Below are 25,909 nucleotides of genomic sequence, written 5' to 3'. Positions count from 1 at the left end.
TGTGTTGTCTTACCGAAGAAATTAACACTTTTTTCGGCATTTTTGCATTTTTTTCCAATGTTTTAGTCACTTTTTTTCAACATCCAACATATTGCCGCTAGTTTTACACAATTTTTGAATTCATGGTCAATAAACCTCATTAATATGAAATTATGCGTAAATATGAGTAAAAAAAAAAAAAATGAAACTATGAATTATTTTGACTAGTTAAGATCAGTGAAACATGTTTTTTTTTTTTTTTTTTTTAAGATTTTATTAGTGGCATTTTAGGCCTTTACTAGATAGGACAGCCTTATGGCGCTAACATACCAACCCGATTATCGGCCGTCGGACAGTCTGGCGAGGTCGGTGACTCGAGTCTGTTTGGTGTGGTCCGTTCCATCGTCAGTCGGAGGAGCCTTCATTTGGGCCGATTTAAAATCGGACTAAATTTTTTTAAACTGACCTTTGTCGATCTGGAATTAAAACAGATTCAGCAACTGCATGGCCTATTTCTCGCTTAAAATGTTTTCAGAAATGTTTTCAGTGAACTATATTCGTAAAATATGAGATCGTATTCCGAACGAGCCACCATTATGGTCTGTCTTTGAAATCCGGGAGAAGCCAGAACCACGTGACATGTTCGTCCAATCAGCTGCCGGTTTTCATTTTTTGGGCGATAATACAGATTAGCGCCGCCTGCTGTTATGGAGATGTATTACGTCTTGCGCAGACACAGAACGTACGCTCAAGTCGGCGTCGCTTCGGTGTGTTCCAAGGCACTTTTTTGACCAACTCGGGGAGGCAAGTCAGTCCAACTGCCTTTTCTGCCGAAGGTCGGCCGTCGGGTTGGTGTGTCAGAGCCTTTAGACATGAAAGGGGAAAGAGAGGGGGAACGACATGCAGCAAAGGGCCGCAGGTCGGAATCAAACCCGCCACCGCAGCGTCGAGGACTAAGCCTCTGCACATGGGCGCACGCTCCACCAGGCGAGCCACCCAGGCGCCCATTGAAACATATGTTGATGGATAATCACAGACTGTCAAAGTTAAGTCACTGTTTTGAAACTTTAAAAAAAAAAATATCTCAAATGCTATAAAAATTCAACTGATCATTAATTTTACTTGCTAAACGTTGTATGGAACCATCCATGTTATTTTTGGGAAATTTGGTTGAAAGAAACCCATATTTCTGATTTGACCCAAGGACAACAGGAGGGTTAAGTACTTATGTAAGTAAATGTACTAAGTTACTTTTCATGACTGAAACGATATCCTTGTTACGCTGTATTGAATCACAGACCTTTCTGTCAGCCATTGTTACGGACTACTTCTTAGCAGAAAGTATTCCCAATGAAAATGATTCAGTGAGTGTCTGTCAGTGTTCTGAGCACCACAAACAACATCTCTTCCACTCTGTTGTTACAGACATCTCGGAGACTGGGTAAATTAAACCAATACTAGAAAAAAGTACCAGCTTGTGTGAACTGACCCTTGTACGATTAAAGGGATGGTTCAGAGTAATTTCACCCTAGGGTCCTTTGCACCATGACCTCGAGCCAAACACCCCCCCAGAAGCTTTTTTCCCTTGGTCTAACATTGGTCAAGTTAGCGCCATCAGCCGAATGGCTTAGTGCAGGCGCTAATGGAACCAAAGGTGTATCTCGTAAATTACCCCACTAATAATGCCCGGAATGGTACCAAACTTGTACAGTAGTACAAATAGGTTGTGTACTAAAACGAGGCATTGGAAAGTTTGTAAGTACACCAGGAGTTTATTTTATGGCACTAAGCCATTCGGCTGAATTTTTTTTGGGGGGGAGGGGGTTTGGCTTGAGGTCACGGTGCAAAGGACCCTAGGGTGAAATTACTCCAAACCATCCCTTAAATTACCGTAGTGTGATGTGAGGCTGTCCCACATTACTTTACTTTAACTTTATTTTAGCTGTTGCACTGATGTTTATGTAGTTACATGTCTGTCTTCATTAAGACATCACAACATGATTTTGAGTATTCCAGAATTTCTTTAAAACCCTTCTTTCAGATACCCATGATGACATCTTCTAAAGAGGAAAATCAATTATTTCTGAATGATAAGTCAAACTAACGTCAAACAATACTTGTTTGCAAAAATGACGTCTATGTTTTTAAAAAGCTGTAACCATAACTAATATGACAACAGACTCATTTGTTATGATCTGAAAGTGATAAACCTGCCAGTTCCCGTCACTGCTCTCAGCATGGTGGCAGGATTAACATGTCGGGCAAAAATGAGCTGCTATTAATTAACCCCCCGCTCCTCCCACTGTCTGTGCATTGTGTACAGTAGGCCTATTACTGCGCTGAAATACTACCTGATAGGTTTGCTGTGTGCTGATTTGATTCAACACATTCATTTAGAAATATGCATAAGTAAAGTATCAGTTTAAATAATGGTCTTAAAACTAGTTTTTGACACAGGAAACATAATCAAGACAGGACCCCGAAGACTCTGGAATATAACATAGCTGTTTGGGAGATCCAGGTGATTTCATGGAAGACATGCTACAGTATACAGTAGCTGTGTGGGGAATCTTTGATTCTGCTATACTTCGGAGCGGGCTTGGGGTCCAGAGGAGTGAAGTCCTCTCCTTAGTACGCAAATTATAAATCACTCTCTCCTTGTCCCCTCCCCTCAAACCCCTCCACGCCTTAAAGCCAGCAAAAAACTACCACTGAAAAAAGACTGACATGAAAAAAATCTAAAGATTGCCATTGGAAAACACACCAGAATGCATATAATAAACCCATGTTTAATGCCGGTTTACTTTTTTTCAATGTAGTAGATTAGATTTGATTAGATAGACTTTTGACCTTTGTTAGCTTGGTGTACGCTATTTAAAATGCAAAAGTAAAGTTTTGAGGTAGGCCTACACATTTACATTTTCCAATGATTATATGTTGGCGCCATTATGTAGCTGTGGTTTTTGTTTTGTTTATATACCACATTGGTGACATTAATGCATATGCAGTTTTGTATTTGATCACTGGGTGGAGCATTGTCACCATTGGGAATTAGAAAGGTAATCAGCCAGAGGTACACAGGTGTGTGGCAAACCTTTTCACTGTGATAATGGCTTCTCAGTGGTATTGTTTTATTAGTGTTTAGTTGGAAAGCAGAATGAAACCTACCTGAAATAATGGACAAACTGAACTATAGGCCTATCTGTGCTACCGCACTGAAAGCTATTTAAAGTAATGGACATTGATTTATTGGCAGCCTAAACCACACATCAAAGCAAGTTCTCCCTTTGTCTCACCGCATAGGCCTAATGTAGGTCTGGTTAAAAGACTCTACATCAGGCTATAATTATTATTAATTATTGCTTTTAATATGCTTGTTTATGTGTTGGTTTTATTGCTTATCTGTTTTTAATGTGCTATATGTGCTGGTTTTACTGTAAAGTGTCTTTGAGTACCATGTAAAGCGCTATATAAATAAAATGTATTATTATTATTTTTATTATTATTATTATTATTATAACTTTTTCAATGATTAGGACCCCCTAAAAGTCAGGGCCCCCAATGTCCTCAAAATCTAGAAACCCCCCTGCATGTGCCTTTGGTTATTTTACTTATTTATTATTGGCATGATATTTGTGTAATTACACAATAAATAGATTTTTGAGTAAATTTGTGATTTTGGAGTTACAAGCTTACATGTTGCCAGACAGTAGCCTACATACGAGGTTGCGCCTAGTGGGGTTTGTCCTCGTGACGTCACGGCGGTCTGTGCTTTGACCCGCTGCAGCGAACGAAGAGGCGACGCGCCGGAAAGCTACAGGATAGCAAGAAACGAGCTGCGATCAAAACACAACTTCGGGGCCTGCATTCACGTCCACCCTTTAGACTTCAGACGCAGGAAGACGATAGGTGTCTGCAAAGTGATTGTGAGGGACGGAGGACGTGCAAACACTTGTTTATGCGAGCGAAGTAAGCATTTTGGCCTTGACAACTAGGCTAACGTTAGGCCCAGGTAGCGCTAGCTAGCTGTGGAGCTTACTTTTCGCTAGCAAAAGCAAAACAAGGTAAGGGGAGGAAACTCATTGCAACAACATATCAGCAGACTCTCATAGACCACAACTACTATTACAGTTGTCTTAATTTGCCCTATTGGCCTGCCAGTGACAGTGTAACGTTGCTCCTTCAACTAGCTATACGTTACGTTAAATACGAATGTTTGCTAGCTATCTGCTAACTGTTTCGTGCTCATTAACTAACATTAATGCTAGCCATCCATTGCTATGTTATTGGTTGGTGATCTCCATTTTAAAGGAGAATGCAGTGTTAATTTATTTTTATGGTATTGAATATGTGACGTTAGATAACAAAGTGCATACTGTGGCAGCAGTAACGTTAGCTAAGTTTAAGTATTTAGCAGAAGTAATAACGAGTTAGCTGTAGAGTTTGTAGCAGCTAACGTCACAGACTGAGCACACAGACGTGCCAACCCGCCGCTCAGGAAGTAAACATTAGCCAACGTTACTGTGTGATGAGAATGGTCAGTGCCTGTCTGATATGATGCACACTGCCAGTCTCTTCCCGTTATATATTAGTCGTGCTGACATTTAGCCAACGGTACGGTTTTATGCTTTGCCATCTGAATTGCATTAAAGGTTGTCCAGGCTGCATTACTTTTTTTTTCTTTTTTGCGGGAAAGGATGTATATCCAAAATATCAATGTAATGCCATTTAGTTTTTGTACAAGTATAATATAAAATAGTAACGTTATACCAAACCTCTGAGCCATTGATCACTTTTACATACATACATACATACTTTAAGCTAAGGTTGTCACCGTACTAGAATTTTAAACTTCGATACAATACTAGTTAGAGCTGGGCAATATATCGATATTATATCGATATCGTGATATGTGACTAGATATTGTCTTAGATTTTGGATATCGTAATATGGCATTAGTGTTGTCTTTTCCTGGTTTTAAAGGCTGCATTACAGTAAAGTGATGTCATTTTCTGAACTTACCAGACTGTTGTAAGTGTTCTATTATTTAACTTTACCCACTTAGTCATTATATCCACATTACTGTTGATTATTTATCAAAAATCTCATTGTGTAAATATTTTGTGAAAGCACCAACAGTCAACACTACAATATTGTTGCGGTATCGATATCGAGGTATTTGGTCAAAAATATCATGATATTTGATTTTCTCCATATCGCCCAGCCCTTATACTAGTATGAAAACGATTTTTCAATTCTTCTTTCGATACGACAAAAAGAAAGAAAATCCTAGGCACAGAAAAAAGTGACATGTGAGTGATAAATTCAAGCATCAAACTCACAATATGAAACGCCAACATCTTTATACAACAAGAGCACATTGTTGGTATTTTTATTATTATTGTCCCAGGTGTTTGACTGGTTCTTCGTAGGTTGTTGTTGCAACCTGGGCCTCTTGCACAAAGATATTCTTGTCTCTTATTGTGAGTTTTATGCTTGACGAAAGTCTATGACCGATAAGTTCCATTTTCAATACGTTTTGACGATGTTATTGAAATAAAAAAAAATATATAATATATAAATATTTCAGACTGGACTGTGGCCTGGTGTTCTTTTCTCACAACAAAGTACTAATACTGTACTAATGTCTTGCTGTTTCCTGTTGCTCTAATCTAAAATCATCTTGCCAAAGGACTACAGTTGAAAATTAGCCAGCTGGCTAACACTGGCACATTTACAGAAATGTTAACGAATGTGTGTTGTCCTTTTTTATAAAATAAAGAATAAGAACAATACTGAGACTAAGTCATGAGGAGAGCCATGGGGCTCTCACATGACCCCACCCCCCTGCACACACATTCACAGACACAGACACACTCCAAATGTGTCCATCCTGACCCCATGTACTTTTTGTTTCGGTAGGAATGAGTGATGACCTCTGTGGTAGTGTCAGACGGTGGAGGGAACATAGTGGAGTATGTCACCGTGGTGGAGGGGCCCCAACAGGTAAGCCTTTGTATCCCCACAACTGCTCTCAGGGAAGCCAACAGAGACTGTTCTGTTGAAACAAGTTTCCGAAAAAGACACTAGAGGTTGTGCCAGTGGTTGCAAATAGAAGAACAGCGTCAGGTTCATTCAGCTTTCTCTATGATGTACTGTAGGGGTGTCATGGTTCTCCAAATCCACGAATCAATTTGACTTTTGATTTTAAGGTCACGATTCGATTCAGTTTTCAATTTAAACATTTAATTTTCAGCGGCGACGGCACTGCCACAATAAGAGCTACTAGATCAGGGGTGTTAAAGTGAAGTTCACTAAGGGCCACACTGGAAAATGAGAATCACATCAAGGGCCAGACATGTATAGGTTATTTATTTTTTATTTATTTTTTCTGCCTTTTATTTTGATAGGACAGCTAGGTGAGAAAGGGGAGAGAGAGAGGGGGAAGACATGCAGGAAATCGTCACAGGTCGGATTCGAACCCTGGACCTCAGCGTCGAGGCATAAAACCTCTCAGTACATGTACTATCTATCTACCACTGAGCCAACCCGGCCACGACATGTATAGTTTATTGACAAGCTTTTATTTTATCGAAAAAGTAACATATTTTTGACTCTATTATTGCATGTCTCGTATAGCCTTCTCACTACAGTTTGGTCGACATGAAGTTAGCAAAAAAGTTCCTTAGCCATCATAGAATTTAGCAATAGGATTACATTTTTTTTTAAAGTAGGCTACAGGACACATGACTCACAACAACCTGTCTCGCAGTCTGAAATTCTCCTGTGACTGTCGAATAATTGCAGTTTGAAAAACAGTTTCCCGTCTTTTTGGTTTGACTCACTTCTAGGCAGGCCAAAATGTATTGTGAACCTGTATTGATATGTGGGCCGGTCTAAATTTGCGAGGGGCCGTATTTGGCCCGCAGGCCTTGAGTTTGACACGTGTGTACCAGATGGCAGAAGGGTACTTTTTATAACAACAGTTTGAGTTTTGCAATTGAATGCACCATTAGTTTACTGGGATCCACAGTCCCTTGAATCTAGGGCTGCTCGGTTATGGGGAAAAAATCCTAATCACGATTATTTTGGTCAATATTGAAATCACGATTATTTAACACAATTACTCATTGACTTTCGGAAAGATGTTGCAATTATTGAACTTAAAAAAAAAAAAACAGTGAAAAATTTAAACAAATCAACAGTGAAAACACCATGAACTGTTACATTCCCCATCATACTTTATCCCATTTGATTTTTATTTTATTTCATTCAGAACACAAGACCAAATAAAAGTTTACTTGCAAAACAATCGAAGAACAAGAAAAGAAAAAAATCGTTTTTCTCGATTATTCTGTTTTTGTGATCATTAGGAGCTGAAATCGTAATCGCGATTACAATTTCAATTCGTCGCGCAGCCCTACTGAATCTATCATTGGTCCGAGAATAATTACTGGTAGACCATGAAAGTGTCACAGATGTTAATGTTAGACACAGCCTCAAAAGTTCATATAATGTCTGAGAAATAAAAAAAAATGAGAGGGCAACTTCATTCAGCATTTTTCAGTGTAGGTGATTTACAGTAAGCTCGTCTTTGGAGAGGTGACGTGTCCTACTACGCAGTGTGAGGCAATAGAAAATGTTGACACAAAGCAGCCAAGAGTGGAAGGAAATACTGATCCCACACAAGCCTACAGAAAATACAACCAGCATGCTAGGAAACGGAAAGGAGGGAGATAAAAAGGTCAATGAAAGTTTTCTTCAAGACTCAGGGAATAGAAGATAGCTAAAGCCTGCTCAAAAATTGCTAGTTGTTGTGAAATTATGTCATTTGTATGTTCCTAACGTCATTGTGTAACTATTTTCAAGATAAAAAAAACAAAAAAAAAAAACTTTATTGCCTCTTACTAACTTATCATTAGGTATTGGGTTTTTTTGTTTTTTTTTAAGCTGCTGTCATAATATCAATATGCTTCTAAATTAAACTTAATTATCATGAATGAAAGGATCCAGACACTGGAATTAACCTAGTCTTGTAAGCTCTGTGGATATTGAGGAAAAATAAAATCTTACGAGTCAAGTTAAAGGAGCAGTGTGTAGGATTGAGGGGGACCTATTGGAAGAAATGGAATAAAATACTGTAAACTATGTTTTCATTACTGTATAGTTGCCTGAAACTAATGGCTGCTGTGTTTTCGTTAGCTTAGAATGAGCCCTTCATATCTACATAGGGAGCGGGTCCTCTTCCACGGAGCCCACCATGTTGCTACAGTAGCCCAGGACGGACAAACCAAACACTGGCTCTCGAGAGGGTCTTTAGCATTTTTTTTACAGTACCTGAAGGCCACCGTAGGTTCTACTACACGTTTGGAAAGGGAGGGCTGAGGGAAGGGGTGTTCAGTTTGGTTGCATTCTGCAACCTCACCGCTAGATGCCACTAAATCCTACACACTGGTCCTTTTGATACTTAGAAGAAAAGCAAGCAAGGGATTCCCCAGACAAACGATGGGGATCAGGGATTGGTTGTGAGGTATTCACATATTCATGTTTCTGTCGGGCTGCTGATTGGTCAACTGAACCCGCTGCCGCTGTCCTCCACTTACTGAACACTCCAGTCCAAAGAGCACCTTCGCTGAGAATTATTGGCATCTCTTTTCAAGCGAGAGGAGTTAAGGTCTGGCCAAAAAGTCACTTAAGGGGTTGTTATGTCCTCAGCAGAATAAACGCAACAATACGGCACGTAACAGGTCTTAAAACTCACAGAATACAGGGAGAAAATTAGGAAAACACCAAAATTAAGAACTTGGCCGAAGTTTTTTCCCCCCATTCATTTAGCCAATTTTTTCATCATTGCATAACAAAGTGGGCGCCCCCCTCTTAACTCTACGCTGGCTGCTATTTGATCGCGTCATTTTTTCCGAAGTGCTTTTTTTGGTGCTATTTTCGGTCGAATAATTTCAGTTGCCGAACATTCTATCAAAATACAGATAACATAATAACACAGGTACACAGCCTGTGAAGTAAACCACGCCTCTTTATTATCATAAAACATTGTATTTTTTTTTCCTTAACTGAACATAAAATTGACAATAGAACATTAATCCTCATCAATTAAAATCAAAGCATTGATCATTAACAAAAAAAAACAAAACGGATTAAATTAGGAGTACAAAAAATTGTCATCACTACATGGCTAAATAGTCATCACTGCTTCTGTACCGTACTTCTGTTTTTTTTTTTCAACTGTATCCTCGCTTGTCGTTTTTGTTGCTATGAACATGTAAAAGGACAAGTACCGACATCTAACAAAAAGCATAGCATTAGCTCAACGGTCCGACCGATAATCCCTTACATAATGACAATATGTTAATTATGTTGGCTTGTTCTATAAGATCAGACATTTCCTTCCTCTGTCTGCCCTTCTCACGTTGTATAAAAACTCTCTTTGACCCACACCTTAACTATTGTAACGTGATATGGTGTAACACTTTCACCAGCCATCTAAAAAAAAACTTATATCCTTGCAAAAGAAAGTCATACGGGCTCTGTCCTGGTCAGAGATAAATTCCCCCACCCAACCTCTATTCCACCGTTTTGAGTTACTAAGACTGACTGAGCTAAATGAATATCACAATGCCTGCCTTATGTTCCAAATTGTCAACAGACTGAACTCTAGATTGAGTAGTCTTGTTCCCATCTCCAGCCCCCAGCATACATACCAAACGAGAATCAAACCACTTATATCAGGAAAATGTCGCCGACATGTGCGTGCCAGTATGAGTGTTGTCTGTAGGGGGCCGCAGATCTGGAACGGGATTGATGATGGCCTCAAGGTGTTGCCCTCTATCTCCAACTTCAAAAGACAACTAAAAAACATTTCTTATTAACCTATATCTAATATAAAACTGTTCTTTCATGGACAACTGGGATGTATGTGTATGATTGTATGTGTATGTTATGTATGTACTGGTGCGCTTTTTGCGTGCATTTATTCATCATTATCTAGATACAGGTGGTAACTGTGTATTCTATAGTCTGTACCACTACCCTTTCATGAATCATGGGCCCCCACCTATAAGCTTTTCTAGCTTCTTTGGAGGACCCATTCACTCTACCCAATTGATATTGTACCCCAACTGTATTATTGTAATGTTTGAAGTGGTATTGTGAATAAATAAATAAATAAATAAATAGATTGGCACATCCAAACAGAATCAGTAATCACCGTCAACAGTCACACCCTCTGACTGTTTGCAATTGTTGCGGTTAAACAATGATTACGTAAAGAATATTGCGATTAGACAATTGTGTAATAATTGTTACAGGCCTAGTAACCTCACTTTAAATCTCACTTTTTCCACACACTTGTTCAGTGTGAGCAGCAGCCCACTGAGGAGGAGGAGGAGGAGGAGGAGGAGGAGGAAGAAGAAGAAGAAGTGGTTCAGCAGGAAATCGAGGCGATAATCGTGGGGGCCGGAGACGAGGTGGAGGAAGATGTGGAAGAGGAGGAGGAGGGCGTGGTGCTGCAGGAAGAGGGCTGTCCGGCGGTGATCGTGGAGGAGGTGCCCAGCGCCCAGGTGGAGGAGTGCTACTCAGCACAGGTCCTGGTCTACGACGATGAGACGTATCTGATGCAGGACGTGGCGGAGGAGCAGGAGGTGGTTACAGAGGTGGCTGAGACTGGTAAGGTTAAGTTCTTGCAATGTTTAATCTAACTTAAGGGAACACGCCGGCTTATTGGGACTTTAGCTTAGGGCTGGGCAATATGGAGAAAATCAAATATCATGATATTTTTTACCAAATACCTCGATATCAATTAGGGCTGAACGATTAATTGCATTTGCGATAATATCGCGATATGTTAAAACACGATTTCCTAATCGCAAAGGTTGCGATTTGGTCACATGACTCGCGAGAGCAAATCGGTCTGCACTCCGTAGAGAAAGCATCAACTTAGCACGCTAACGCTACACTGTACCTTGGAGCTGATTTCTGTCATTCAAACAACTCTGAGTTGTAGTTTAAAACTTTTACAGCCATTTTAATAAAATGAAGGGTTTTATTCTGGTTCGAGTCCATACATGCAGTTAATGGATACAGACACGCAGAACTGAAGGCTCGGTTGGCAACTAGCGGTTAGCTCCGGTTAGCGGTTAGCTCTGTTATAAAGATATGAGTGGAGGAGCTGCGAGGGGTAACAGTCAGACTCTGATAAATGACGTTCGGGGAGCTTCCACAGCAGCGTGGCCGCGGTGTTTCAACAGTTTTATTAGTACAGTTAATCCCACGGCAAGAACACCAGTAACTAGCTAACGTAACGATAGCCTCTCTGAGCAAGTGCACACGGCAGCACGTAACTTCACGAGGGGGAGGGGCTGGAGGCAGCTCCTCTCTGTGCACTGTAAAAAAAAATACACTGTTGTGTGTGTATATACTATATTTTTACTTTTTTAACTGTCTAGTGTGTAATTGTGTGTTGTTCATACTATAAAATGATTTATTGTTTGTCTTTGTTGAATAATACAGAAGACAAAGCTTAAAAAAATAATCGAATCGCAATCGCAATATTTGGGAAAAAAATCGCAATTAGATTATTTTCAAAAATCGTTCAGCCCTAATATCAATATTGCAAAGATATTTTAGGGTTGACAATAGCTGCTTTCCCAAAATATTTACACAATGAGATTTGTGATAAATAATCACCAGTAATGTGTATATAATGATTAACTGGGTAAAGGCAAATAATAGAACAGTTGGAACAGTCTGGTAGGTTTAGAAAATGACATCACTTTACTGTAATGCAGCTCATAAAACCAGGAAAAGACTACACTTATGTCATATTGCGATATTACAATATCCAAAATCTAAGACGATATCTAGACACGTACCACGATATCAATATAATTATCGATATATTGTCCAGCCCTACTTTAGCTTATTCACCGTATCCCCCAGAGTTAGATAAGTCCATACGTACCCTTCTCATCTCCGTGCGTGTTGTAACTGTCTGGAGCACCCACCGCTCGCCTCCCTACATGCACACGTTCCACCAAAACAAGTTCCTTCCCGAGGCTAGTTTTCAGAAGCACCGTGGCTCCGTCCGGCGCTTAGCACCACCCGAGACGATTGTGATTGGTTTAAAGAAATGCCAATAAACCAGAGCACGTTTTTCTCCCGTCCCGGAATGCTGCGTGGACTAGCCAGACCCTCCTCCGCAGCGCTGTGGAGGAAGGTCTGGCGATGTGAGACTAGATTCACCCTAACTGTTCTGCATAGAATAATGTGCTTTTAACATCATAAAGGCTGTTGCGGTAATTCCACTCCTGTGCACACGTTTAATTTCTCCTCCCTCCCTAGCTTTTTGTGTGTCGCAAGAACTGTTATCGCCATCTCAACGTGAACTGCAGTTTTTGGCACTTTCTTCGGCACCGGAGGTTGCCGCTTGCTATGACTGCCCTCTGCTGGCAGGAACAACATCATACTATTTAGACTAGGTTACTGGAAACAGGGAAAGAGGAACAATCTGCCTCTTCAAACAAGGAAGTCAGCATTTCAAAACAGTTGTTGTTGCGGCGCGTTGTTGTAACCTTTTCCCACCAGAAGCTCTTTGTGTTGCTATTTGATGTCTAGTCTTGTCGACTCTCAGTCAGCGAGCGTGTGTCGCAGAGGTCTGTGTACTGACGGCCTCCTCTCTGCTCCTCTCCTCAGTGGAGATGTCGGGTCATGACATGGTGTGTTTCGACAAAACGTTCGAAGCCGCCGAAGCTCTCCTGCACATGGAGTCTCCTGGAGGACTGCACAGTGAACGCAACACAGGTAAACAACGCTGTCAATACTTCTTCCAATGTAAAACTGCTTGTCCTCCCAGGGCTCAAACCAGACAATAACAACAGTCTGCTTCTTTGTATACTTTACTAGTTCTCTATCAAAAGCAATTTGTTTTATACAAACCCCAATTCCAATGAAGTTACATACGTTTTACACAATGCCCCAACTTCCTTGGAACTGGGGTTTGTACAAATACTACATAAACCTGGCTTTCAAAGGTGTCGTCGTATTTATGATGAGAGCTAGATAATTGGCCAGTTATTGTAATAATGACAGACTGCTGGTAAGTCATGTCTGAAGATGGTTTGATATTAAGGCTCTGACAGACCAACCCGACGGCCGACCGTCGGCAGAAAAGGCAGTCTGACTGATCAGTCGGCTCCCCGAGTTGGTCAAAAAAGTGCCTCGGAACACACCGAAGTGACGCCGACTTGGGCGTACGTTCTGCGTGTGCGCCAGACGTAATACGTCTCCATAACAGCAGGCGGCGCTAATCTGTATTGTCGCCCAAAAAATGAAAACCGGAAATGTTGGAACATCTCTCTAGACCTAGTAAACACAGAGCACGCTGTCGTCAGTCCTTGTTTTCATCAGAGAGTCTTGACAGTAGTCAAGAAGGATCGTTGTTGTCATTACTCGCTGAACGGAAGAAAATACGATGGCTAGCAATAAGAAGATACTGGCGTTGTCAGCTCCGGTTTTCTTGTGCAAGGATTCGCTAGTCAAGGGCTAGCACTCCACCAATCAGATTGGTCATTGAGTCCGACTGTCCACTGGCCGATTCAACAAGTCAAATCAGGCAAAAATGAACGCCGACGGCTAGGCCTGCACGATTCGGAGAAAAATAATGAATCACGATTTCTTAGCTTAGAAATGATATCACGATTTTCTGCCACGATTTTTTTCTCAGGAAGTGTAATGTTTATTGCACACATGAACCATGACAAAACAAATTGGCAGTGCCAAACATAGTTTTTTTTTTTGGCACCTATAGCACATTGCGCATCACCACAAGCCTGTAAACATGGAGGCTTCAATGAAGAGAAGGGAGACCATTGCAGCGCTTGGGAGTGCTTTAAAACCTATTTTATACAGTCTGTTTAAAACTCACAGAAGAAACTAGTAGCGTTTGTGATGCAGTCGGCTCGTAAAATTAAATGAGAATCAAAGTCATATATCATTTAAAGCAGCCATATTATGCTCATTTTCAGGTTCATAATTGTATTTTAAGGTTGTACCAGAATAGGTTTACATGGTTTAATTTTCAAAAAACACCATATTTGTGTTGTACTGCAGTGCTCTCTCTCACTGCTGCAGATCCTCTTTTCAGCTGGTCTCTGTTTTAGCTACAGAGTGAGACCTCTTTTCTTCTTCTTCTTCTTCTGTACTATCTTTGATTGCACTGCACATGCCCAGTAGCTCAGATGTAGATAATGTCAGCTAGCTAGCTCCATAGACAGTAAAAGAAAGGCTGTTTCTCCAACTTCGGTCAGTTACAAGGCAGGATTAGCTGGGAGACTTCTAAATGAGGGCGCACATGTAAGTAGTTCTTTTGTAGATTATGGTGAACCTGTGTGTTGTAGCAGTGCTTTGCTATTGAGAACGAGGTAGCATGCTAGCGTTAGCATGCTAGCGTTAGCCATAGCGTTAGCATGCTAACGCTACGAGCTAATGGTTGCGGTTAGCCTGCTCGTTTCGGCTTGTGACGTCACAAGCCGTGCCGATTTTGAACAGCTCACCCAGAGACTGAAGACAGGACACATTCAGAAACCGTATCTCACTCTAAACAGCATGGATGGATTTTTTTCAAAGTTTGTATGTGTGTGGAAGCACCAGAGACACAACATAACACCCCAAATCCCAGAAAAAGTGATTTTTTTCATAATATGGGCACTTTAAATCCCAAACAAAAAATCAAAGTTATTTAAAAATTAAATCGTGAACAACAACAATTAATCATGCAGGCCTACCGACGGCTCCTCCGACTGACGACGGCACGGAACACACCGAACAGACTCGAGTCACCGACCTCGCCACTAATGATACTGGTGACAGTTGTGCACTGTGGCTGCTTAGACGTTAATGTTAGCATCACAGCCCGACAGGATGGACAGGGTTGTTTAGAATGGTAGTTACTGAGTGTGACCGTTAGTTTGATCTCTTGTTCATAGGAAATGTATGTGTGTCTATATGTTTGCGGGTGTACACAAGCATATGCATGTTCTGTATGTGGGCGTGGATAAGTGTATTACATATTGATGTGATTTTACATATATTTTTGTAAGGGAATGTCTGTGATGTAATGGGTATGTATTGTGTGTCTAGTGTGGACCCCAGAAGAGTAGCTTGACTGCTACGGCATCAGCTAATGGGGAATCCTTTTAATAAACAACAATAAACTGCTTCACAGCTCTGGATCTCATAGGTTTCAAATCAGAACTGTTGCAGTGACAATGTTATAATGTGCTTCCAAGGTAACGGGGAGATTCCAACAGTTCCGTTTACCAGCCGTTTGTCATTTACGCTCGACACACACAAGCTACCTGCTAGCTACCTGTGTGACTCTGCTGATGCTATTTGCCTAGGTGATTGGCTTGCTGCTAAGTTGGCCCTTTTTCAACCGCAAAAACATATAGTCCACTCCATATTTTAACATCGAAAATGATAGAGTGCTGCTTCTTCACTAAGTAATCCATCTTTGACCAGGCATATACGGTACAGATACAGCTGTGGAAAGAGAGCACGTAAACCAGACAACAGACAAACATTTCGCCAACTCCCAGAATCAGTTGACATAATTAATGGTCGCTAGCTTGAACTTTCACCTACCACACCTTGTAGATATTGTTCTGTGAGTTAATGAAATTGGAGCTATTGCAATTTGAGCATTTTTCCAATTATGACATTTTTACCGATATTACAGAACATTTAGAAACATTCAGTTTTCCAGCTTTGAAAAGAAAACTTTTTTTTTTGTAAATAAAAAAAGACATAAAGAAGATGTAGCTATACGAAAACATGAGATATGGATCTGGTAGCAATTCATGGGCATTTGGTTATTGTTTTTAATATTTGATAGTATGAATGATTCATCTAAATAATCAGATCAATCTGTAATTGTAGTAGTTAACAACATATTGAATGTTGAAAATTTCAAATCATTGAAATGATGAAAAATATGATTAGTCTGGGTTGTTTGGGTCGCTCTATGCGTCTCTTGTTTAGAATCAGCACGTGTCGGTGTGTGCGTCTATCTCTGTCTGTCTGTGTGGGGGTGTGTGTGTCTGTGGGGGTGACACACACACACACACACACCCCACACACAGACACACACCCACACAGACAGACAGACAGAGACGGACGCACACACCGACACGTCCCGGCATCACAATTTAATAATGACTCCTGGCAGTTTACAGACATCTTGATAAAGAACCGCCAAATACAGTGTCCCTGAAGCTCTCTCGCTCCACGATCCAGCAGAATGAGAATAGCGTGGCTGTTGGGAATAATGTAATCTGTTTGGCCCCCGGCAGAGGATGTGATGATGGAGACGGTGGTGGAGGTGTCTACAGAGTGTGGGCCCATGGAGGAGGATTCCTTCCCCATCCCTCCTGAATGCGAACCTGCTGCCAAGAAGAAGAGAGGAGGTCAGTGTCACTACAACACACCCCATGTTCCATGGGACTCTCCAAGGCTTAATGTAAACGACGTGTGCTTCATTCGCAGTCAAACAGTTGTCAGTGCTGGAGACTACACAAGCACAAGTTGTTTTATATATATATGTGTGTGTGCGTGTGCGCAGGTGGACGCAAGCCCAAGACGAACCAGCCTGCTTCAAACGGCTCCTTTGACCTGGGGATCAAGAAGAGACCGAGGGAGGGCAAAGGTTTGTGTTATTGACTTTTTGTTTAAATTCTGTCTAGATGACTCTGCTCTGTAAAAGGTTCGTTGGCTATCTCTATCTTCTTTTGTACCTAACAGTGGCAGTACATTATGCATCATCTATTTGTCCATGTAGTAAAAATGTTACCACATTTACACTTATCTTTTATTCACTTGATGGTTTTGGCGACGCTCAAGACTGCTTCGGTGTCAATGAAAATCAGTTACAACTTTTTTTATAATCACAGTGACTCTAGCTAACTGAGGTGCAGCGGGAGATGTCGGACGTATCGATCCCGTCGGCGAGACCCGTTTGCCCCCTGACCATCGCTGCATGGACACATCGTTGTGAAATATGATCGCGAGCTTCTGGGTTTAACACGATGTTGTGCTCTGTGTCCCGAAAGGCAACACCACCTATCTGTGGGAGTTCCTGCTGGAGCTGCTGCAGGATAAAAACACCTGTCCCAAGTACATCAAGTGGATGCAGCGGGAGAAGGGCATCTTCAAACTGGTCGACTCCAAGGCCGTGTCCAAGCTGTGGGGGAAGCACAAGAACAAGCCCGACATGAACTACGAGACCATGGGCCGAGCCCTGAGGTCTGCCTGTCCTCTCCGCAAACACCTAATCCGAATGTGTTGATTACAAAACATTATGAAATATTATGTTTTCTATTTTGACATATTGATCAGAATAATTGTCAGCGATGTTGAATAGCCTCTAGGCCTACTGTAGTGTAACGGACCGCCCCTACAGTTCGGCAGGCACGTGAACCGCGGATTAATTGCAAATGGAACTATCATAGTGTGAAATACAATTTAACTGCTGCTGTTAGGCTACGTGAACGGGGCTCAGCAGAGAGGCGGAGGGGGCAATGTCGCTAAAGCACCAAACTTCATGCGTGGGCTCCTAACGTACGGCTCGCATCAGGTGTTAAAACAAACTGCACCAAAACACGGGGAAAAGCTTAAATATGCAGTAGGTAAGACTTATAAAACTAACTTTATGTCATATTTCCTGAAACTGACCCTATGTTCGAGTGGAACTACATGAAGCAGGTCATTAAAAAAAAAAATCGGGCTCCTCTGGCACCACCTACAGCCTCTAGCGCGATTTGCAAAAATCCACAGCTCCCTGTTCAGATGCACCAATCAGGGCCAGGGGGGGTGTCTAACTGTGTGTCAATCACTGCTCATGCACATTCATTCATTCTCTCTTGTGGGGGGAGGGGCTTAGGAGACTTTTTTTGGGCTTTAGCAGAAAGAGAGGGAGGGACTGAGACAGACAGCGCAGACAGCAGTCGGAGCTCCGACGGAAGCATTGCTCTGCGTCCGTCGGCAGCGGCTTCTCACAGCGCCAGCGGTCCCCAGAGCAGCATGCTCATCGGGAGACTCCGCTACAGTCTGACTCTGCAAATGGAGATACCGTCAGCACTATACAGCGTAGCGTTCAGGTCCAGTCAAATCAGCGGCAGCCGCATTTGTAGATACAGTAGTCGCTGTGGATGAGAGGGAGGCTGGCTGCAGAAAATCAGACGTTTTGGCGCTCGTGATTTCCCCGTGGCGCTGGCTAAAACCTCTGTAGGGGGCGCCAAAACTTTCTCTATGCAGGAAAAACCCTGTGAATGAAGTATTGTGGCGCTGCAGAGACGTCCCGGGTCCCGGCCTACAAATCCTATCCTACAGACTAAAGAAAACCTCTTTGTTTGGTACAGATGCTAGCAAAAAATCACACTATAAATCATTTAAATTTTTTTTTTTTCATTGTAATATTTTGCAATGAGAATAATGATAGAGAAATGATCATTCCCTCCAATAACGTGAATCATATCATTCAAAATAATCGCAATTTTCCTCATATCGTGCAGCACTATCCTTTACAGTCCTGAACAGTCATATATAATAACACTGTATGTGTGTGTTTGTCTCTCTCTCTCTCTCTCTCTCTCTGTGTGTGTGTGTAGGTATTACTACCAGCGCGGCATCCTGGCGAAAGTGGAGGGGCAGCGGCTGGCCTACCAGTTTAAAGACATGCCCAAGAACATCCGGGTGATTGATGACGAGGAGGACGGCGAGGAGGTGGAGGACAGCGAGGGTGTGATGGCTGGCCAGCATCCGGCTCACCAGCACGGCCCCGCCAGCCTGGGCACCAGCTCCCCCGCCACCACCCAGCCTCAGCAGACCTACGTCACCGTCATCCCCGGCAACGCTGCCACCAGGTCTCTGTTTTCACCGTTTCAATATCTCACAATATTTTAGCGCGCCGCCGCAGATTCGTTGTAACGCCGCTACTTGTTTTGACGCATTAAAATAAGATAATTATTGTCTCCTATAGGAGAAATTAGTCTTGGGCAGTCGAGAGAACAGAAATGGCGATGCGTCGCACAGAAACGCACAATTAACATACATAAAACATAAGCATACACTATCTCATCCAAATGCGTTCAATAAACGGATAACATAATAAAAATAATCGGATAAACCTCACACAAGACCTCCCCTACCTCCCCACCCACACACACACACACACACACACACACACACACACACACACACACACACACACACACTCACAGAAGAGGAGAACCCTCTGCACATCTTCCCTCTCATATTGCACTTAATTCTTTTTTTCTTTTCTTTTTAAAAGATTATTTTTTGGGCATTTTAGGCCTTTATTTTTGACAAGACAGCTGAAGACATGAAAGGGAAGAGAGGGGGGGGGGGGTAATGACATTAAGCAAAGGGCCGCAGGTCAGAGTCGAACCTGGGCCCGCTGCGTCGAGGAGTACACCTCTATATATGGGCGCACGCTCTACCAACTGAGCTATCTGGGCGCCCATATTGCACTTAATTCTACCCAGATTGCACATTTCCCATTAAATCCTGCTGTGATTAGTAACTTATGTATTGCACAATGCCCAAATGCACAATGCTGTATCAAATTAAAAAAATATTGCACCAGTGCCGTACCAAATATGGCACATCCTACAGCCGTGATGGTGAGTACCACAAACCTGTACCTCCTGGTTCTGTAGTGATGGATCATGAAGCCCAGTGTAACTGGACACTTCTCTGGTTGATGGCTGAGGTGTCTGAACTACGCTGCAGACCGGAGTCTCTGAACGGGCCCAAACGGGGGTTAAATGTGCATCGGCAGGTCTGCGTTCTACACGTCTGGTGTATGAAATGTCTGTATCATTTTTACAAACTACGGTGGTCGCGTCGTGGGTCACATCTCTCGCCTGCAAGCTGGGGCTGTCTCACTCCCTCTTCAGAGAAGTGAACATTAACACTGTCTTGTGAAATATAACAATAACAATATAATTATATCTTTCAATCAAATTTTTAAAAATATTTATTTGTTCATTACTTTTTCAAACAAATTAAAGTTTGGAGTGAATTCCAGGATACGTCTTTTGGTTATATATCACGGTCATGTGACCCAGATAACATAATATAACGCAAATACACAGCCTATGAAATAAACCACGCCTCTTTATTATCGTAAAAACATTGTGGTTTTTTTTTGTAAATGAACATAAAATTGACAATAGGACATTTCTCCTCATCAATACAAAGCAATCCACAATTAGCCTAAGCCTAAGACCTTAGGTAATGTTAGCATTTAATTGCGGTTAAATAAAGAGACCGCTATTACTTAAAAATATTGCGATTAGACAATTATGTCTAGTCATAATTGTTACAGGCCTACTCAACATCCAGTAACTACTGTGGTCCTTTCACGATTTTCTTTGAGGCATTCTGGGCAATATCTGTCATTGTTTTATGGTGTTAATTGATTTCCAAAAATAAAGAGCATATTCGTCCACTCCCGCGTTGACGGAGAACTAAGCCCCGTTTACATGACCTGTATCGAATTTGATATATTGTCAATTTTGGAATAATAGTGGACGATTATTTATATGTAGTGTGCATGTAAACCTACTCATTCATGCATATTCTATGTGTGAACGGGGCTGGCAAACAATCTAAACTAAGCTAACTCAGTTATCCACGTATGAAGAACTGAACCCTGGACCGTAGTCCTTTATCCACAATAGATCATTTTTGGGTTCCACTTTACTTGAAGGTATCTACATAAGAGTGACGTGACGCTGTCACGAACGTGTCGTAAACATTGTGAACAAGTCACAAACGTTTAAGACGCAATGCTTCTGTCATTAGGTGTCATTCGGTTTTTGTCATGACAAGATGGGCTCCGTTTTAGTCGAGTGTCCAAGTTAAGTTGTGAAAGTGTGACGGTGAGCCAGCAAGAACAATACCAGGAGCCTTAAACTGAAGCGCCTAAATGGAATTCAGCCGTCGTTCATTGTCTTTACACCTGCGCGTGTCCAAATGTCTTCTGTGACAAAGATGCCGTAGCGGAGAGCAGGGATGTAAACGCTGTTTCCTCCGTGTGCTTTCTCCTGCAGGTCCATCCGAGCCATGCCATTGGTCATGACCAACTCCCTAGGTCAGGTGACGTTAAACTCCTCCTCCATCCTCACCACCACCACGGGAGTCCCGGTAACCGTAGGCAACGCCTCCGCCAGCACTCCCCCAAAACTGGTCATCCAGGCTCTGCCCGCCATGCTGCCCGCCGGCTCCAAAGCGGGAGAGAAGATCACCATCATCACCATCCCGGCCAACCAGCTGGCCGCGCTCATGCAGGGCAACCCGTCGGCCCAGCTCGCGCAGCTCTTCCAGGCTAAGCCCGTTGCGACGCAGTTGGCGCATTCCGCCGCCAAACCCGCCGCCACCGCCCCCACGGTCCAGCTCGCAGCAGGCCGGCCGACGCCGCACCTCATCCTGGCTAAACCGGCGGCGGTGGCCCAGCCGCTGCCACAGCTCTCTGTCCACGTCAGCCAGCCTCACCCTTCACCCTCCAAAACCCCCACCCCCCAGCCCAGGAGTCAGCCCAAAGCCGCGCAATCAGAGGCAGCAGCGGAGGCTCCGCCCCCCACCAGCCCACCAGCAGCATCAGCAGAAACAGCCTCGTCCTGAGTGCTCTGCCCTTAGCTAGGCAGGGGGGGGGTGCAGGAAGTGACTGTGGACACTGCTGAGGAAGTGCAGGACACAACCCACCCCCCCACCCCACCCCACCCCACCCCCCGTCACAGAGCAGAGCTGCTCTCTGATTGGCTCAGACAGTCAGTGTGACGCCTGCGCTTACTATGGAGCAGCTGAAGCCCCACAAAGGATTTAAGGGACTGTTGTACAAATACACACACACACACACACACACACACACACACACACACACACACACACACACACACAAACACACGAATCCTTCGGAGCTCAGGAGTCCTGGGCAGCCTTAGATTGTAAATGAAAAAAAACTCCTTTTTGTAATCAAAAGGTAATATAAAAAGCCTGACAAGACTTTGTTGTAAACAGAAATGTAAAAAGCATTTTTTGATACTCGGCGGGTATATATCAGTACAGATGTAGTTTGATTTCATGTCTTTGTTTCCTCTTCTGTTTCAGTCTAATGGTTTGTCTCAAAGTTCTGTTACTCCACAGCACTGTTTTTTTTACTGTTCATAAAAAGGGAGTGAAAGGATGTCTGTGTCGAGATTAAAGAACTAAATAGTGTGCTCCACACAAGTATAATATACTATTTTTTTCTTGTATCAGTGTATTGAAGTAGATTTTACTGAAATATGTATTATAAAAAAATGACAAATGTGACTTCATCTGACTGAAGTTGTCTTATTCAGCCATCTGAAAAATGCCAGGGCATTTTCTAGGGCCTTGTTTTAAAGAAATGCTGAAGTTGCATGAATACAAAGTTCAGGCCTCAGAGAGCCACTGTGCTGCTGGTCGTTACTTTGTGGGATTAGTACACAGGCAGACCTGCTGGATTTGGTATGTTGGTCAGCTATTGGCTGGGAGATGATTATTACTGCTCACCTCTTCATATTTCTCTTAGTTTTTGTAAATGCAGAAACTGAATAGAAAAAGGTTTTAGATTGTTTCCCAATGCGCATCATTCTGAATGAATCTCAAATATTGAAATAGCAGATGTATGTATGACACGCCAATTCGTATGCCATTATTGCCGTGTTATAAAGACGCATACTCGCTTTTTAGCGCGTTTATCAACGCCGTTTGACCTCCATTGACTTACGTTACCTTGTCATTGCGTGTGAATTTACGCCGTAGCGAGTAGTATGAAAGCCCGAGAATCCGCGTAGGTAGGGAGGTTGGTCAGGGGGGAGGATGGGAGGATGGGTAAAACACAGGACTTTCACCCAGGAGACTGGGGATCGCGTCCCGCGTGTGATGTTACTTTGTCCCGGGTGTGACCTGCTTGTGACTTTTCCTAAACTCAACCTTCGCTTTCTTCTTTTCCTAAACCCAACCGGTTCTTCTTGCGATATCACGTTGTTCTCGCGATAACACATTCTCGCAATAACACGCCAAGTGGCGATAACACGCCGCGGGCGTATGTGTACGCCCACTCTATACAGCGTAGACATACACGCGGATAGCTGAAAAAGCGTACAGATAACACACCACTTGGCTTAAGAAAGTTGGCGTGTATATCTACGTAAAGTCATGATGCCATGTTGGAAATGGTTTGCACAGAAACAACACACAACACTTGTCTTATATGTGGAAAGAAGCAAAGAGGGAATACTTTCTGGACTAAAATGCTCTGAATGCATTACATACGGTGTAGTTATGGCCAAATTAAGCTTTGTGAAGCATTTTCTTTTTTTTCTGATGGCGCTCTCTGTTCAACAAAGATGTTCATTCTTTTTCTTTAAACCGAGAGCACCATCTAGTGGGCTCAGAAAATAAAGAAGATTATTCACGAAGCTCTAGTGATGTTAGTCTAGACTGGGTAAACCCAGCCCGATCTGCCGGAGATTTGATTTCGCCCTGCAGCTCAGGCTGGAAACCTGTACGTTTATCTATCCTGCGTCTGTTACAAATTTGCGGGAACCAATCACAAACTGGCTTATCCACCTGTCGCGCTATTGGCGGGTTTAACACGATGATAGAGAAGCGACGGCAAGCAGCTTTTTGTTTACATTCAACATGACGGCCACCGACGCGCAGCAACCCGTTGATGCCGCTGTCGCTGCTGTTTTAAAAGATTTCAAAGGCAAGTTTTCTCTGAAAACAGAACAGAAACTTGCCCTGGAACAATTCCTACAAAAGAGGGATGTGTTTGCCTTACTACCGACCGGCTTTCGCTCTGCCTCGCTCTGCAAAGTACGTCTGGTCTGATTGGTTGAAGAACTATCCAATTGCGTACAGTCATTTGAACTATGCCCGTTGATCACGCCTCTTGTGCGGTAGAAAATACAGAGCAGACTCCCCAGACTAATGTTCAATCTTAAAAGATTGAGCTTGGTCTGGTGATAGCCAGACTAATGTTAGTCCCCATAGTAGCCATTTCATTGTAGTTACATTTTTTTTATTTAAAACTGCTTACACACGTTTTTAAAACTGTCTCCTTCCAAAACTCTACACACAAAATGCCTCATATCTCCTTCAAAAAGAAACATTCAAGCATTCAAAATGCCATAACACATCTCGAAAGGAAGCATTTGTATCAAATGGCAAACCGAATCTCAGCATGGATTTTTCTATGGTGTTCCTCAAGGTCTTAGTGTCTTAATGTGGTATTTTGGAGGGATTTTTAACCATTTGTATACATTTGAGTGGTCAAAAATTATTACATTTTGCACCAAGTCTCTAACAATTGCTATCAACCCAAACATTGCTGCAACAACTTAAAACATAATATATATCATAACCATATACTTCCATCACAATGTCTGAGTCCTTATACACTAAACCTTTAATTATTTGAATAGGCACCTATGAAAACACAATGTTTATTACAGATGTAGAAACACTACACACCGTGCTGAGCTGCGTTTCAGATTAATCGTCAGGTTCCCAGCTTTCAGGTGATGTACGCCACTTCTATGTGGCATCTAGTCTTGCTTTGCCAGACCTTCCTCCACAGCGCTGTCTGGCTAAGTCCACACAGCATTCCAGGATGGGAGAAAAACCTGCTCTGGTTTATTGGCATTTCTTTAAATTCAATTCAATTTTATTTATAGTATCAAATCATAACAAGAGTTATCTCAAGACACAGATAGAGTAGGTCTAGACCACACTCTATAATTTACAAAACCCCAACAATTCCAGTAATTCCCCCAAGACCATGCATTTAGTGTGACAATGGCGAGGAAACCCTCCCTTTTAGGGAGAAACCTCGGGTGGTGAGGAAAACTTCCTTTTAGGGAGAAACCTCGGACAGACCCAGGCTCTTGGTAGGCGGTGTCTGACGGTGCCGGTTGGGGGTGTGATGAACAGTGGCAATAATAGTCACAATAAAGATAATGGAACTATGACTAGAAATAGTAGTTGTAGTTCACGGTGTGGCAGGGCACTACAGGACATAGCAGGGCAGGACCACGGCGACAGCTGCAACCATGATTTAGGTGCCACCCTAATCATGGCGGGCAAAAAACTACTGGGTGAAAAAAACATAAGGACTCTGGGGAATAAGCTCCCCAGAGCTAAGTTAGTAACAAGCATTTCTGGGACAAGGATGCACACAGATGGAAAGAGAGGAGAGAGAAGCTCAGTGTGTCAAAGGAAGTCCCCCGGCAGTCTAAAACTATAACAGCATAATTAAGAGCTGGTGGAAGGCAAACCTGAGCCAATTCTGCCAAATGCCAATGAACCAGAGCACGTTGTTTAGCTGCCAATAGGTGACTGACGGCTACAGGCACCGCCAGATGACGGTCCTTTCGTGGGCCGTGGTAGTGGAGTTTAGCCAGAAAAAGTGAGCGTCATGCGGCGATGACAGTTAAGTTTAGGCACCAAAACGACTAGTTAAGTTGAGAAAAAAGATCGTGGTTAAAACACTCCCGCGGAACGAACAAGCGTTTCCTGGGTGAACGTATTTTGTTTTCGCTGCAAAGTGAACTCCTCTCTCCTGCTTGAAAGCGCTGTGGTTTATGTTGACACCTTGTCATGCTATTTCATTGTGAGATTATTTTCCATTGGATATTGAAGCTCATAAATAAGTGTTTTGGCATGGCTGGCCGAGTGGCACTGTATCCATGGTACTGAAAGGGATTTAATTCTTGCATGTTATGTTTTGCTGTGCATGATCAAAAAACATGCCCCCTCTGCTTTTTTTTTTTCACAAATCGCATATGGATACCACTGACTGTCGTGA

General features: G+C 42.6%; 1 protein-coding gene across 3 annotated transcripts; it reads left to right on the top strand.

The window, feature by feature from the left end:
- Positions 1-3,729: 3,729 nt before the first annotated feature.
- LOC116042192 (ETS-related transcription factor Elf-2-like) lies at positions 3,730-22,386 on the top strand. 3 transcript variants are annotated; one of them, XM_036000055.1, is made up of 9 exons: positions 3,730-3,948; positions 5,902-5,985; positions 10,353-10,662; positions 12,688-12,795; positions 16,341-16,457; positions 16,613-16,696; positions 17,100-17,292; positions 18,657-18,911; positions 21,126-22,386. In XM_036000055.1, the coding sequence occupies exons 2-9, from the start codon at positions 5,911-5,913 to the stop codon at positions 21,694-21,696; spliced, it is 1,713 nt and encodes a 570-aa protein (XP_035855948.1). In that variant the 5' UTR covers positions 3,730-3,948; positions 5,902-5,910; the 3' UTR covers positions 21,697-22,386. The 3 variants fall into 3 exon arrangements, with proteins under 3 accessions (XP_035855948.1, XP_035855926.1, XP_031144176.1); XM_036000033.1 differs by having other exon boundaries at positions 3,730-4,043; XM_031288316.2 differs by having other exon boundaries at positions 3,730-4,043; positions 16,344-16,457; positions 21,126-21,696.
- Positions 22,387-25,909: the final 3,523 nt, after the last annotated feature.

This window comes from Sander lucioperca, chromosome 1 (assembly GCF_008315115.2).
Source record: "Sander lucioperca isolate FBNREF2018 chromosome 1, SLUC_FBN_1.2, whole genome shotgun sequence".
Taxonomy (NCBI): domain Eukaryota; kingdom Metazoa; phylum Chordata; class Actinopteri; order Perciformes; family Percidae; genus Sander; species Sander lucioperca.
Note: the sequence above shows the minus strand (reverse complement) of the source record. Positions and strands in the feature narration are given on the sequence as shown.